The sequence below is a fragment of the Chionomys nivalis genome, chromosome 10, assembly GCF_950005125.1.
Source record: "Chionomys nivalis chromosome 10, mChiNiv1.1, whole genome shotgun sequence".
Lineage (NCBI taxonomy): Eukaryota > Metazoa > Chordata > Mammalia > Rodentia > Cricetidae > Chionomys > Chionomys nivalis.
The window spans coordinates 14,292,545-14,306,044 of record NC_080095.1 but is presented as its reverse complement, the minus strand read 5'-3'; the positions used below and the strand labels follow the sequence as shown (position 1 = coordinate 14,306,044).

Sequence of the window (13,500 nt, the reverse complement as noted above, 5' to 3'; positions counted from 1 at the left end):
AGAGGGCCACCCCGGGATGCTGAGGGCCAGGCGGGAGGGGTCGCAGGAGGGCTACCCGGGGAAGTCGAGGACCCGGACAGCGAAGGGTTCAGAAAGACCACTCCGCCAGGGGCGCGCGGGCCGTCTCGGCGCGGGGTCGGATAACGGCCCGCGCGGTGGGCGGCGGCGCCCGAGGCCCCTCCCCGCCGCCCGCGGCCGCTCCTCCTCTTCCTCTCCCGCCCGCGCCGCGGCCCTCCCGTCCCTGCGCGGCCTCGGCGGCCTCGGAGGCGGCGGCGGCGGCGGCGGCGGAGCAGTGCGGTCCCTTTAAACCGCCCGCCGGCGCCCCCGCGCCCGCCCCCGCCCCGGCCCGCGCCCGGCCCGCCGCCCGCGCCCGCGCCCCGCGCCCCGCGGCCCCGCCGCCGGCCCGGACATGGCCGCCAACATGTACAGGGTCGGAGGTAAGGCCCCGCCACGGCCTTTATGCGCCGCGGGCCCGCCGCCCGCGCCTCTCGGCCCCGCCGCGGCCTCCGCGCCTCCCCCACGCCGCCCTCGCGCGCGGCCCGCGCCCCTCCCCCCCGTCCCGCCCCCGTCGCGCTCGCGCCCCGCCCGCGAGGCTCGGTTCTGGTCTCCGGTGCTCGTTCCGGCCCAAAATGGCCCCTGGGCCGCCGGGGCCGGAGCACGCGCGCGGGGGACGAGCGGCTGTGGGAGGGGGCTGTGCCCACCTGTTGGGGGCCGGGGGTAGCCCGCGGGACGCGGGCGGAGTAGCGGCGAGTGGCCAGGGCATCCCGGTGGCCGGCGGGCCCGGCGGCGCGAGGCCTGGGCCTGGGTCCGGGCCGGAGTCCCTGAGCCGGAGCACGTGCCTCTGGAGCTCTGGCTGCCGTCCCGCGAGCAGGAGTTTGGGGGTCTAGGTGGCGAGCGGTGTCCTCAGGGGCCATGCAGGGCGGGCTGGGTGTGCAGGCACCGGGAGTCCTGTTTGCAGGGACCACAAGCCGGTCTACGAGCCCCTCGAGCGTGGCCGAGGGGCTTTCCTTAGCAGGGATTCCTGGGGGGAGGGTTGGCTACAGCAGGGGACCTTCATCCCAAGTGCAGGTCTGAGTCACCCCAAACTTTTCTCAGCCTGCTGCTCACCCTGGCCCGACAAGGAGGCACTCTACCACTAGCCTTTGGGAAGGCAGAGGTCCCCACTGAGTTGGAGTCATGGGGGCCTGCTGCTGGCGCTGGTCCCCCTGTTGGTTCCAAGGAGGCCCTTTCCCCGTTTGTGTGTGATGGGGACACTCTGAGATGGCCTTGCACACATACGGCCCATGCTGACCCTTACAGTCATCTCATCCCATAGCCTTCTGCTTCCTCTCTGGACTTGGAAACCCTCCCTGGGGTCACAGCATAAATGTGGATGGGTCTCTGCTGCTATCTCTCCCACTAGTAAAATTGGTCTCTGCTGTGAGCGTGTGATGGAGTGGGAGACCACCCAGAAGCACCACTGCCCCGCATGACCCATCTTACACCAGCAGGACCCAGCCAGCCCAGGTCCACCCACTGCAGGAGCCCTGGCTCTTCTGCCCTCCCAGGGAATTCCTGGCCTCACACCTTTGCTTCCTGGCTAGTCCTGCCACAGGGCACAGCCTGGAGTGTTGGGGCCCTGTGAGGAGGGGCTGGTCCTCATTGAAGCTTCTGCCTTGCCAGTCCCAAAGGAAGAGGGCCAGAGCACTGGATCCTCCCTGCTTACTGGCCTGCCTTCAGGGGCAGAGAGGAACTGTTCTGCTTCTGGCTCCTCTGGTGGCCCTCTTCCAGATGCTGGGCCTTGCTCTGCCCTGTGGACGATTTTTGCCTTCAGACCCCCTTCCTGTCCAACATGAGGCCCATGGTTCCTGCCGATTGGGATTCTTACTTCTAGTTCCCTCGTTCTGAAAGTTCTCCTTCACCTGTGAAAGGCTCCCATCATCCTGGTCCCCAGCCACCCCTTCCCACCCAGTTCACATTTCTTCCTTGCTGTGATTTCTGGCCCGTGATGGCATGTCATATGCTGAAGAAATGAATGACTAGCAAGAGAGAGGAGACCTGGACTCCTGCGTCTGACTCAGATGGGGGGGGAAGTGGTGAGAATGAGGAAGGGGGCTACAGGGCGCTGGGTCCTTTCCCCAGGTGCTTATGCCAAGCTTCCCATTCTTAAGGGCCCCACCCACGCCTGCCTGGCCCAGTAATCCCAGCAGAGCGCTCCAGCCAGGGCCCTAGCAGGCTGATGAAGAAGACCTGGCTTCTGACTCGGTTCTTAATGTGCCTTGGTTTCCCCATGATAAGGATAGGCATCCATCTGTTTTCATCTTGTGTCCTGTGGCTGTTCACCCAGGGTGTACCTGGTGCCCTGGCCTGTCTGAGGTCCCATAAGGGTGGGTGGCTGGACCCTGAGCTTCCATGCCAGGCAAGTATAGATGTGGCTAAGGAGCAGGGATAGGTCAGTATTCCTGTGTGCCGCCATGCATGGTCTGGGCGCCTGCTATGTTGCCAGGAGTGCTTTTGCAGTGAGCTAGTCTCCAGAGCTAACCCTGAGGGTGTCCATGGCAGGCCAAGGGCTAGCACCTGTAAAAGGAACTTTGTCATTCCCTGCTTTCTGGATAGGGAACTCTAGTGCCACCCTGTGAATCCCAGCAGGGCCTTGGGATGAGACTCTGGGTGTTGGCTATTGGCTTCCTGCCTCAGTCACTGCTTGCCAGACTCTCAAGCCCCCAGATGAGAGGACCCATAGTGGCTCTCTGAGCAGGCTTTGGTTCAGTCTGGTTTTGTTGTCTAGAGTTTGACCCTCTGGGAAGTCTGCCTTGTCCTAGGCAGTGCTGGTGGGGACCTAGCTTGGGGAATCTCCCCCTGCTCCCCTCTTTTCTCTTGGCACATGCACCAAAAACTACAAGATGCCCAATCAGGGGTAAATTCCAGAAAAACAGCCAAGACCCCTAGTGCAAGTATGTCCCAAATGTTGTCAACTGTTTGGGCATCCTGTGTTCTTAGCATGCTCTCTGGGGGCCTTGTCAGGGTAGGCTAGGCAGGATCAGGTATAGGTGAGGTTACAGAAGCCAGCAGACCACTTGGGTCAGGTGGTCAGGAGGGAAGGATCATGAACTGCTGCTTTCTCAAGAAGTGGACTTGCTGAGTAGTTCCTGCCAGTCAGTGCCTGAGAGCCAGGACCTTCCTGAACCAGCCTGTGATGGCTGAGGGGTTTCTTACCTGTGCATCTATTATAAAACCAGGTGGCATCACTGACGAGAAGACCAGCAATCCCTCGAGTCTCCACCTCATGGCTGCTTGTGTGTGGAGCCTTTTTCCTGTAGCTGAAGGGCTGCTGCCATTCCCCTGCAGTATTTTTCTTTTATTGCAAGAAATTAACTCCTGTACTCTTAAGTGGCTTTTGTTTCTATTTTACTGTGCTTGTGGAAGATGACAGGAAGCAACAGCCTGCAGGCCACAGCCACATTACAGCTGGCCTTGTGTCCCGCTTTGGTGTGGTGTTTCATGTGCCCAAAGCCAGCCTCTTGGTTTCCTACCTTGGGGTTTTCATTTAAATCATTTGTATTTAATCATGGTGTTAGGTGTAGTTTTGTGCTCTGCTTCTATGTTTCTTGTTACTTGTTTTTTTGAGACAGGGTTTCTCTGTATTGCCCTGACTGTCCTGGAACTTTGTAGTCCAGGCTGGCTGGCCTCAAACTCATAGAGTACCTCTGTCTCCAGAGCGCTGGAATCAAAGATGTGTGCCACCATCGCCTGGCCTGGTTATGTTTTCTTTTTTCTTTTTCTTTTTTCTTTATTGGTTTGGTTTGGTTTTGTTTTTTGAGTCAGGGTTTCTCTGTGTAGCTTTGGAGCCTGTCCTGGCACTCGCTCTATAGACTAGGCTGGCCTCGAACTCACAGAGATCCTCCTGCCTCTGCCTCCCGAGTGCTGGGATTAAAGGCATGTGCACCACCACAACCACCGCCCAGCTGTTTGTTTTTAAATTGAATGTGCGATACTGGGGGATCAAACCTAAGGTCTTGTGAAACTAGACCACTGGACTGTAGCTTCAGTTCCAGCAGTTTTTATTTTCAGTTGAAGGTTTTTACTAAGATGTTTCCATGGTTGAAAGCTCCAGGCTTCAAGGGGATGCCTGTACTGTGAGCCTGTGCAGTGTTCTAATGTCTCTGGTTTTCCCTAGCACAGCGCTATTTTGAGGAGCCCTTTTGAAGCTTCTGGGTCCTGCCTGGCTCTTTTTCACAGCACATGTTTCAGGGAAGACCCCGGAAGTCTTGGCTCTTCCCCAAGTCTGCATCTGTAGTGGGAGTTGTAGAAGTGGGCTGCGCCCCGGGGTAAGGTAGCAGCCATGCTAGCCAGACCAGCAGCCCTTAGACTCCTGGGCTTACCCTGCCCTCTTGCCCCAGCCTTCTAAGTGCTAGGACTGTAAGTTCTAACTGTAATGTTAAGTCTATACTTTTGACTGATGTCACTATGGACCTTCAAACATTCCTACATGTTTCCTGGTATCCTTAGTTGGGGAGTCTCCGTTCTCTCTCAACTACTCCTGTGCCTTGTACCCCAGTGTTGCATAGATGGAACCATTCTTTGAGATGGCTTCTTCACCAGACACTCTGCATGTGGGAATTAGTATTATCTGAGATTGGCTTTCTCCGACCGAGAGGTGCTCCTCTCCAGTGTGTCAGCTTGTATCCACCAATGCATTTCCGAGGTGATAAACAGTGAACGTGGGTTCTCATTTCTCCTGGATAAAATACACAGTTGTGCAGTTGTGGGTTGGATGGCTGGCCTGTATGTAGCTCTTGAGAATCTGGCAGGTGACGTTCCAAGGTGCTCTAAGCGAGAGTTCAGTTCAAACCCCCCTCCCCCAAAAGTTCAACCTTCCCTCTGCACATGGGTGTCTTCTCTGCTTTTTGGCAGGTATGCAGGATGCCCTTTACTGTTATTTTGCTTTTTTCTTTTTCCCTAGATAGGGTTTCTCTGCAGCTTTGGAGCCTGTCCTGGAACTAGCTCTTGTAGACCAGGCTGGTCTCGAACTCACAGAGATCCGCCTGCCCCTGCCTCCCGAGCACTGGGATTAAAACCACGCGCCTAGCATCATTCCTGTTTTAATTTGAACTCCCTAGTGGTAGGTGGCTCCCATCCCTGGCAGTTTTGATTGTTTGGCTCTTTAAGATGGACTCTTGCTGTTAGCCCAGGTTGCCCGTAAACTGACTGTAGCGCGCCACGGCGCTCTGCGCACCACGGCGCTGTCAGCTGTCAGCTGTGGCGCAGAGCGCAGTGGCGCGCTACAACTGACGCTCATCATGCCTTTGCTGTATGGAATAAGGTATGGTTACCATGTTCAGCTGCCTGCCTTTGATTTTCAGTTTTTGTTTGGTTATTTTTGTTTTGTTTTTTTGACATAGACTCTATTGGCCAGGCTGGGCTTGGAGTCAGAGAGTCACGCACCTGCCTCTGCCTCCCCAGTACTGGATTAAAAGTGTGCACCTCTATGCCAGGCATTTCCCTGGTTTTAAAATTGGATTGTATGCTTACTGTTGTGAGCTGTGTGATGATTATTTATGTATTATTTTGTGGTGTGGAAGCTAACCAAGAGCCTGCTTATACTGGACAAGTGCTGTATCCTAGTCCCAAGAGTTGGTTTATAGTTCGCATTTCAGACCCTTTTCAGAAGACTGAAGTTGTGTGTTCTGTGTATCTAGAATCCAAGATCATGAAGTAGTTACCCTTTTTATTATTGAATCTTTAAACATTTGAATTTGACTTTAGTATCCTTCTCATTAGTTTCTGTGTGAGGATTAAGATTCTTTATGCTTTTGCATGTAAGCGTCCAGTTCTCCCCACTGGGTCATCTTGGCAGCCTGGTAAGAAGTGAGGCTGCTGGCTGTTCTGTTGCTTACTGACCATCCGTTAGTCTTTGCCAATGCGTATCTAGATTGCTAGCTTTCCTGCAGTGTAGGAAGCCGCCGGTCACTCCTCCAACTCGGTTGTTTTACAGAATAGTACCGACTGTCCTGGTTTCTGGGTTTTCCCTTAAAAAGTGTACAATTGGCTTGTTAACCTCCCCTCCCCCCAAGACAAGGTCTCTGAATGTTCTGGAATTCACTGTAACTAGTGAATTAGTTAGAACAGGCTGGCCTCAACCTCCCAGAGATCCTCTTGCTTCTGCCTCATGAGCACTGGGATTGAAGATGTGCACCACTACACCTGATTCTTGTTTTTTGTTTGTTTTGTTTTTCAAGACAGGATTTCTCTGTGTAGCCCTGGCTGTCCTGGAACTCGCTGTGTAGACCAGGCTGACCTCTAACTCACAGACATTCGCCTGCCTCTGCCTCTGGAGTACTAGGATTAAAGGCCTGCACCATCCCACTACCTGGCATCTTGTTTGTTTTTTTTTTTTTTTTTTTAAATTTTTACATTTATTTATACACAAGTGTGCGTGCACGCTCGAGTGTGTGTTGAGAGGAATGTCCACATAACACACATGTGGACAATTTAGGGAGTCTCTTCTTTCTTTCGACCATGTGGGTTCTGGGTTGTCAGATTTGGCTGCAAGTGCTCTTAGTTGCTGGCCCTAGCTTGTTCTCTACCAAGCAAACAAGTTGGTGAGATTCAGATGACCCTGGCTCATGGCAGGGTCTCTTGGAGACTGGCAAACTACATTGGCAAACTACCCTGCCTAGATCTGTGTGACTCATGAGCTAAGAATGGCATTTACATTTTTATGTGGTTGAGAAAAAAAGTCACAAGAATACTTCATGACATGAGAAGATTATATGAAATTTAGATTACTTTGCCCATAAATAAAGTTTTATTGGAACATTGCCACTATAAAGCTAATGTATGTATGTTCTGTGGCAGATTCTGAGTTACAACCAGTAAACTTTTCCTCCTTAGGCACAGTAGAGCACTGCTTTGGGTCAGGGCCCCCACTATACTGTTCAGGTTCAATTAATTGGCTGGAGCAGCTTACAGTGAGCAGTCACAGTGTTTGTTGGCTCATTACAAAGGACACAAGGAAGCATACAGATGAAGAGCCACAGTCTGAACCCTCTGATCCTGCCTGGTCTTTCTGTGGTTAGTTCTGTGCTGGGCTGTGGAGAACCTCCGGTATAAACTTCCCACGCTGTCCTGTGATGTGCTGGGCAATTTGGAAAGCCTCCGGTGTAACCAGCCCACTGTGTCCTGCCCAGTATAACAATCTCCCGGTGTTCTGTATTAGCCAACTTTTTATTGTCATAGTTTGAGACTACCACTTTACAAGGAAGAAAGGTTTATCTTGGTTTACAGTTTCTGAGGTTTCAGTCTCTGTCTTTTGTCCTTGCCATTAGGCCTGTGACAAAATAGAGTATTTGGGTAGAAAGGCAAGATGGTAGAAAACTGAGCATCTCCTGGTGACAGGGAACGTTACTAGAAAACAAAACAGGGAAGGAACCCAGGCCCTCCCTTCCCTCCAGGGGCTTGCCTGCTGTGGCCTGAAGATCTGCTATGTTCTACTCCGACACTGCCAAGCTGGGGACCAGGTTCTCTGGGTGTGGTCCTTTGGAGACACTCCATATCTTGTAGTAGCACATGAAAAGGACGCTCTTATCTCTCTGAAGGTCCCAGGGTTTTTAGGAGCCATGTGCCAGGAAGTGGGACTGGAGACCAAATATGTATTTCCTTTGTTAACAGTAGCAGTAGCTTTTATGTGTGCTCAACATGACTGTAGGTCCTACAGACACCGTCTTCAGCGCATGTGTGTGCTGTGGATACACTTGTGTGAATTGGGAACCTAGTGGTGGTTTGAAGGCAGTGCTAAATGTGCCATCAGTCATTGATTACCTCTAATGGTAAAGCCCTACTCAATATCCAGCGGGTACCATGTGGGAGGAGTGAAGTATGTGTTGGTGTTACAGTGGCTTCGGCTTAAGGAAGCCGAATGGTCAGTACAGTTAGAAAATTTAAAGGGAGACCCTCACACCAAGTCAGCCTCCTCAGAAAGTCTGGATCCGACTGGTGGTGGCAGCTCAGTCTTTAATCCCAGCACTTGAGAGGCAGAGGCAGGCAGACGGATCTCTGAGTGATCCGAAAGAAGTGAATGGAGAAGCTGAGCACTTGAACTAGCCATAGAGCTTCCAGAGCAGGGTCTGAAGGAAATGGGCTTGCAATGAGCCTGGTGTGTGTTTGTGGTGGTGGTGGTAGTGGGGTGGTCAGTGTATAGCCTTAGTGAGCTCCTTCATCCTTGGCCAGCTAAGGATGTGTAAACCTGTGGAACAGTCTGTGAGCTGGGAGAAGTTGGGAAAGTGCAGACGGGAGAGGAATCGCTAAGCTGGCGGGACTAGATAAATGAAGAAACTTGGTTTAAAAAGATAAAAAAAAGAGCCAGAGAGGCAACCACTCTTTATTGAGCCAGTGCCACAGATAGCATGCTTCTGACGGCAAAGGCTTGGTGGGCCACAGTCTTGCGGACATTGTCAGAAGCAGAAGGTTAAGATTGTGATCTGACTCGATGCACAGCTCAGCGTGATAGCTGCCAGTACTTAAACTTGGGCCAGAGTAGAAGATTCCCAAAACAAGACAGCCCACTTTTAACGGCCATTATTAATGCAATGAATGACTTTCAGAATTAGTTTTTGCTCCATGTCTGGTAATGCTATTAATTTATTGTAAAGTACACCACTCAAGGCTGCGAAGCACTTATTGAGAAGCTTATCTGTATTAAGTTCACTTTTTCTAGGGGGAAATAAAATGGGAAGGTCTGGTCAGGAATATTTCCTAGCTCATGTTGCCACTCTGGCGGGAGCCCGTGTCTATGCTGGGAGTCCTCACCTCGGCAGCACTAAGATCCTCGCTATGCAGAGCAGGCTACTCCCCAAGACTGCTGGCAGGACCAGTACTTCCTAGAAAGGCTCATGAGATGCAGCTCTCTTGAACAGTTACTTTCTCCGCACCAGCTGAGGCCGTAGCTGGGTCTCAGAAGAGGAAGGTGTGCAGGCCAGCATGTGGTTACCAATGGAGATGGGCCTTGGAACTAGGACTGTTACGGCAGGTTGGTCATATGTTCGTCTTCATCACTCAGTCTCTGCCCCCTAAAGGGGGACTGTTTGGCATGGCCAGGGTCTGGGAAGGAGACATTCCAGGGCTGTGGACAACCTGGGAGAACAGGCCCCTAAAAAGAACATGGTGAGCTCCACAGCAAGTGCATCTGTTCAGATCAGTATCTGCACACAGAGCCCATGTTTGCAACCCTGTTGAGAGACTGTTTCCAAAGTTACGAGGTCTGAGCCTTGGCAGCATTGCTGTGAGCATGAGCAGCACAATAACCGCGAGCTGTTGTCACCCTCAAGCCACTTGTTTTCTCGTTAATTGGTCTGTACTTTGTAATTTCATCCGTTAAACGTTTGGAAGTTTGGTTGTACCTACTGTGTATTGCACTCAGTTCAGACCTAACCTCCATGCCTAGATTCTACTGTCGGGACCTCTGCCTGTCTCTGTTGCAGCTCAAGGACACATTTTACAGTACCTACTGTTGGGTATGTGCATAAGTGCAAATACCTGTGGAGGCCAGAAGAGGGCATCGGCTCCCTGAGCTTGAATTACATGCCTTTGTCAGTCACTCCATGTGGATGTTGAACTTTACATACTAACCACCGAGCCACCTCTCCAGTCCACATACTGTTTGTAGTTTTATCATATAGACCTTTTCATGGGGGGTGTGTGTGTGCATGTATGTGTGTGTGTGTGTGTAACTGGATATCAAACACTTTCTTTAATTTTATTCTTGTCTAAGTTCACATTGATTTTTGTTTTTATTAGAGTCTTCTTTATTTTCTTAGTAATGTATAGTGCGCACTTAGCATACTTCATCAGAGGAGGGTGCCAGATCTCAGTACAGATGGTTGTGAGCCACCATGTGGTTGCTGGGAATTGAACTCAGGACCTCTGGAAGAGCAGCCAGTGCTCTTAACCTCTGAGCCATCTCTCCAGCCCCCAGCATACTTCATTCTTGTTGGACAGGCACCTCTGAGGTTTGGAAAAGGTGTGTAGTTGAGCTACTGCTGCCGCAGACATAGCACGTGAACCTGTCTGTGAGCAAGCCCTCCTGTCATGGCACCACCCATCCCCATACCAGTGCCCGGCCCTAGTTCTTGGATGTTGTGCTTGTGCTTCTCTGAGATGAGCTACCTCAGTACCTGCCTCTCGTGTCGTCCTAGGGTGCTCTGCTTGTTTGCCTCTTCTCTACTTAGGAAACATTTTATTTTATTCCAGTTTTTGGCCAAGTATAAACAATTTTGTGTTAGGGGCTTAATTTGCTATAATTTGTAATCATGAAAGTTTAGATTATGGATGCCTTTTTTCCTTTTTCAAAAAAAATTTTGAGATAGGATTTTTCCATATAGCTCTGGCTGTCTGAAACTTGCTCTGTAGACCAAGGCTGGCCTCGAATTCACAGAGGTCCACCTGCCTCTGCCTTCCGAGTGCTGGGATTAAAGGTGTGCTCCACCACCTCCTGGCTCAAAGTATATTTCGGCATTGACTGGGAATCAATCCTGAGGCCTCCTGTGTGGTGGGCAAGAATTCTACCACCAAACCATCAATGCTTTAAAAAAACAAATAGAAAACTAGTTTTATTAAATTATCCACGATGATGAAGTTCATCAGGGTGTTTTCACAAGGTGGGCCTCAGGAGGGTCCAAAATCTAAGCCCAGAGACTTTCTCCAATCCTGTACTCTTTCCTTCCCTCGGGCCTTGCTTTTCCCTGGAGACCCTTCATCCTGGTGTGAATGTCTCTGAGTACTAGCTGCTGGAGTTCTAAGGATGTGGCTTACCACTGGCAGGTGGCACAGGCTCAGGAAGCAATATGGTGACAGGCCTGCGAGTGTGTGCCTGCTTGGGAGCATGGAACTGCAGTTGCTAACTCTTGCCATTTCAACAGGAGTAACCCTCTAGTCAGTTCAGCTAAGGAGGGGGGTTCCGCTGGCCTGGCAGTATGACAGTCCAGCATGTTGTCTGCACTAGGGTTCTCGGAGCATTGTGGTAGTGGGGTCATCTAAGCTGTCCAGGCGGACTCTCCCAGCTTTCAAAGTCTTTGTGCCTATCTTTGAGCCGGGCCTCTGGTGGTGAACGGTAGACACACTGTTCTTGCCTGCAGCAGCTACTTGGAAAGGTGTCCAGTAGTTTGGAGCAGGGGCTGGGCTTTCTGGGGAAAGCTGTAGTCAGGCCCTACAGGCTTCCCACAAAGGCCTGTGCTCCTGAAGGATGTTTGAGGGCTGCAGACTCCTCCCAGGACAGCCCTTCTCTAACCCTTCCACAGCTGTGATGTGGCCCAGCCTGTTCACTGCTCTGATGGTGTAGGACTTTGCTTCCTCCAGCCCCAGCCTTCCAACCCCTAACAGAGTGGGGCCAGGGCTTAGAGGGTCTCCTTGAGGTTCCCAGTCAGTTCTCTGTGGGTCTAAGAATGGTGGAAATGACTAAGAGACTTGGTGCTATGAGTGATGGCCTCTCTGTTTGCAGACTATGTCTACTTTGAGAACTCCTCCAGCAACCCGTACCTGATCCGCAGGATTGAAGAACTCAATAAGGTAAGAGCTCAACACAGTAATGCTACTGCCCAATCCTGGTAGGGAGAAGTAGAGTCTTCCCTGATGTGGATGGTCAGGGTCTTGCTGCCTAAATTTTGATGTCCCTTCAGGAGAGGCTGTGAGTCCTATGGCTCTTTGGGGGCTATGTCTAGGCTTCTGATTTTTTTTTTTCTTTTTTAATTTTATGTGTATGGGTGTTTTGTCTATATGTATATCTGTGCCTGAGGAGACCAGAAGAGGGTTTTGGATCCCCTAGAATTAGATGGAGTTATAGATGATTGTGAGCTGCCATGTTGTTACTGGGAACCAAACCTGAATCCTCTGGAAGAGCAGCCAGTTCTCTTAACCACTGTGCCATTTCTCTAGCCCATACCTAGGCTTCTTGAAGACAAGCTCAGGGCAGCCTTGAGGTGTTGCTAGTTCCCCTACCCCATCTCTCAGCACATAGCAGTCTGTCTGTAGCAGGTGCCCTTGTGGGCTTGAGCACGCCCAGAACTCAGAGGATGGTGGATGATTCTGGAGACCAGTCACAGACCAAGGGCAGTGGCCTTCGTGCTCTTGCTTCCACCTATACACGCACACTCCCTTCTCTTCTCCTCCCATTTCTGTTAGCCTAGGTGGCTTCCTGGCCACAGGACTACCTTGAACATTGCAGAGTTGTCTGCTCTGTCTATTACCACCTTGATTGAGGGTGCGCGGAGTATTTATATACTGGGGGTCCTTTGGCGTCTTACCCCAGTTGCTTCTTCTACCATGGTTTGTGTTTGCTGGAATGTTGTGAATCCTTGGCAGATACTTAATCCTTGGTCTGGGGACATGGTTGTTTCATTACTGGAACCCTGGGATATCCACAGACAACCTAGGGTGGAGGCTACAAGTGTGGAAAATGAACAAGTTGACATATGATTAGAGACTTTTTTTCCCTAGCGTGCTGGTAGACAGGCATGTTCCTGCTCTGCCTCCTCCAATGCAAGGCAAAGCAGAGGACATGACGGATTTCCCAGAACCGTATCCCTGGAAACATACTCCTTTCTGCCAGACTGGGTGGCCCTGAGGCCTCCATAGCCTTTTTGTTATTGTTGTTGTTTGTTTGTTTTTTGTTTTTTGAGGCAGGGTTTCTCAGTAGCCATGAAGCTCATCCTGGAATTCGCTCTGTAGATCAGGCTCTGCCTCTGCCTCCTGAGTGCTGGAATTAAATGTGTGTGCTACCACCACCTGACTCTGTAGCCTTCCTGAGTACCACAGACCAGTTGCTTTCCTAGACTTCAGTCTTGCTAGAATGGTGGTGTGGGATTCTTGGGATCAAATGGGACAGGGAGTGCAAGGTTGGATGCTGTCCCACAGGTGGCCCTATTGAGCCTGACTTGGCTCTGCAGGTGGCTCTTGATGGAAGCCTCGTTGTAGCCCCAGCTTCTAGGGTTTGGCTGCCAGCTCCTTGGGACTCATGTTGCTCATACTGTGCTGTGTAAGGCCTTATGCTGTGTGTTTGTGTGTGCATATGTGCACCTGGGGAGATGTTGGGAAGATGAACTGGTCAGAGCATATGGGCCGCTTCTGGAGACCTGAGGCCTGTCATGGCATAGGTGAGCACTAGTGTTTCCTCTGTTGTACTTTACAGGGATTAGAGCCCAGACAGGTACCCTATGTTTGGCCTATTACAATTGGCAATAGGCAGGGCCATAGATTGGGTGGCTGGAGCTCTCAGTTTGGACCAAACAGGCTCTCGTTTACTCATTTCAGTTGTACAGGCTTGAACATGAGCACACACGTTGTAGAGGAGTAACCCAGCTGCAGTGAGTGAGCCAAGTCTGTGGCTGTTTGTGCCCCCTGTATCCTGCAGTGAGCAGCAGCTGGAGGGTACCCCTTGGCTCGGCATGTATGTAGCTGTGTCAACCCTAAAATTTCAAGTGGGATTCTGGCATAAGTCTCCCCTAACTCAAAGCCAAGTGCAGAGGACAA

General features: G+C 51.5%; 1 protein-coding gene across 7 annotated transcripts in view; it reads left to right on the top strand.

Annotated features, from left to right (window-relative positions):
- Positions 1-244: 244 nt before the first annotated feature.
- The window catches only part of Mta1 (metastasis associated 1), a 37,822-nt gene continuing 24,566 nt past the window's right edge, over positions 245-13,500 (top strand). For 5 of the 7 annotated variants that reach the window (XM_057782267.1, XM_057782265.1, XM_057782264.1 and 2 more), the window contains exons 1-2: positions 250-437; positions 11,474-11,541. In XM_057782267.1, coding sequence (XP_057638250.1) covers positions 410-437; positions 11,474-11,541 — 96 coding nt within the window. In that variant the 5' untranslated portion in view covers positions 250-409. Of the gene's footprint in view, positions 438-11,473; positions 11,542-13,500 lie in introns of all 7 variants that reach the window. The other 2 variants (XM_057782268.1, XM_057782266.1) reach the window with 2 other exon arrangements.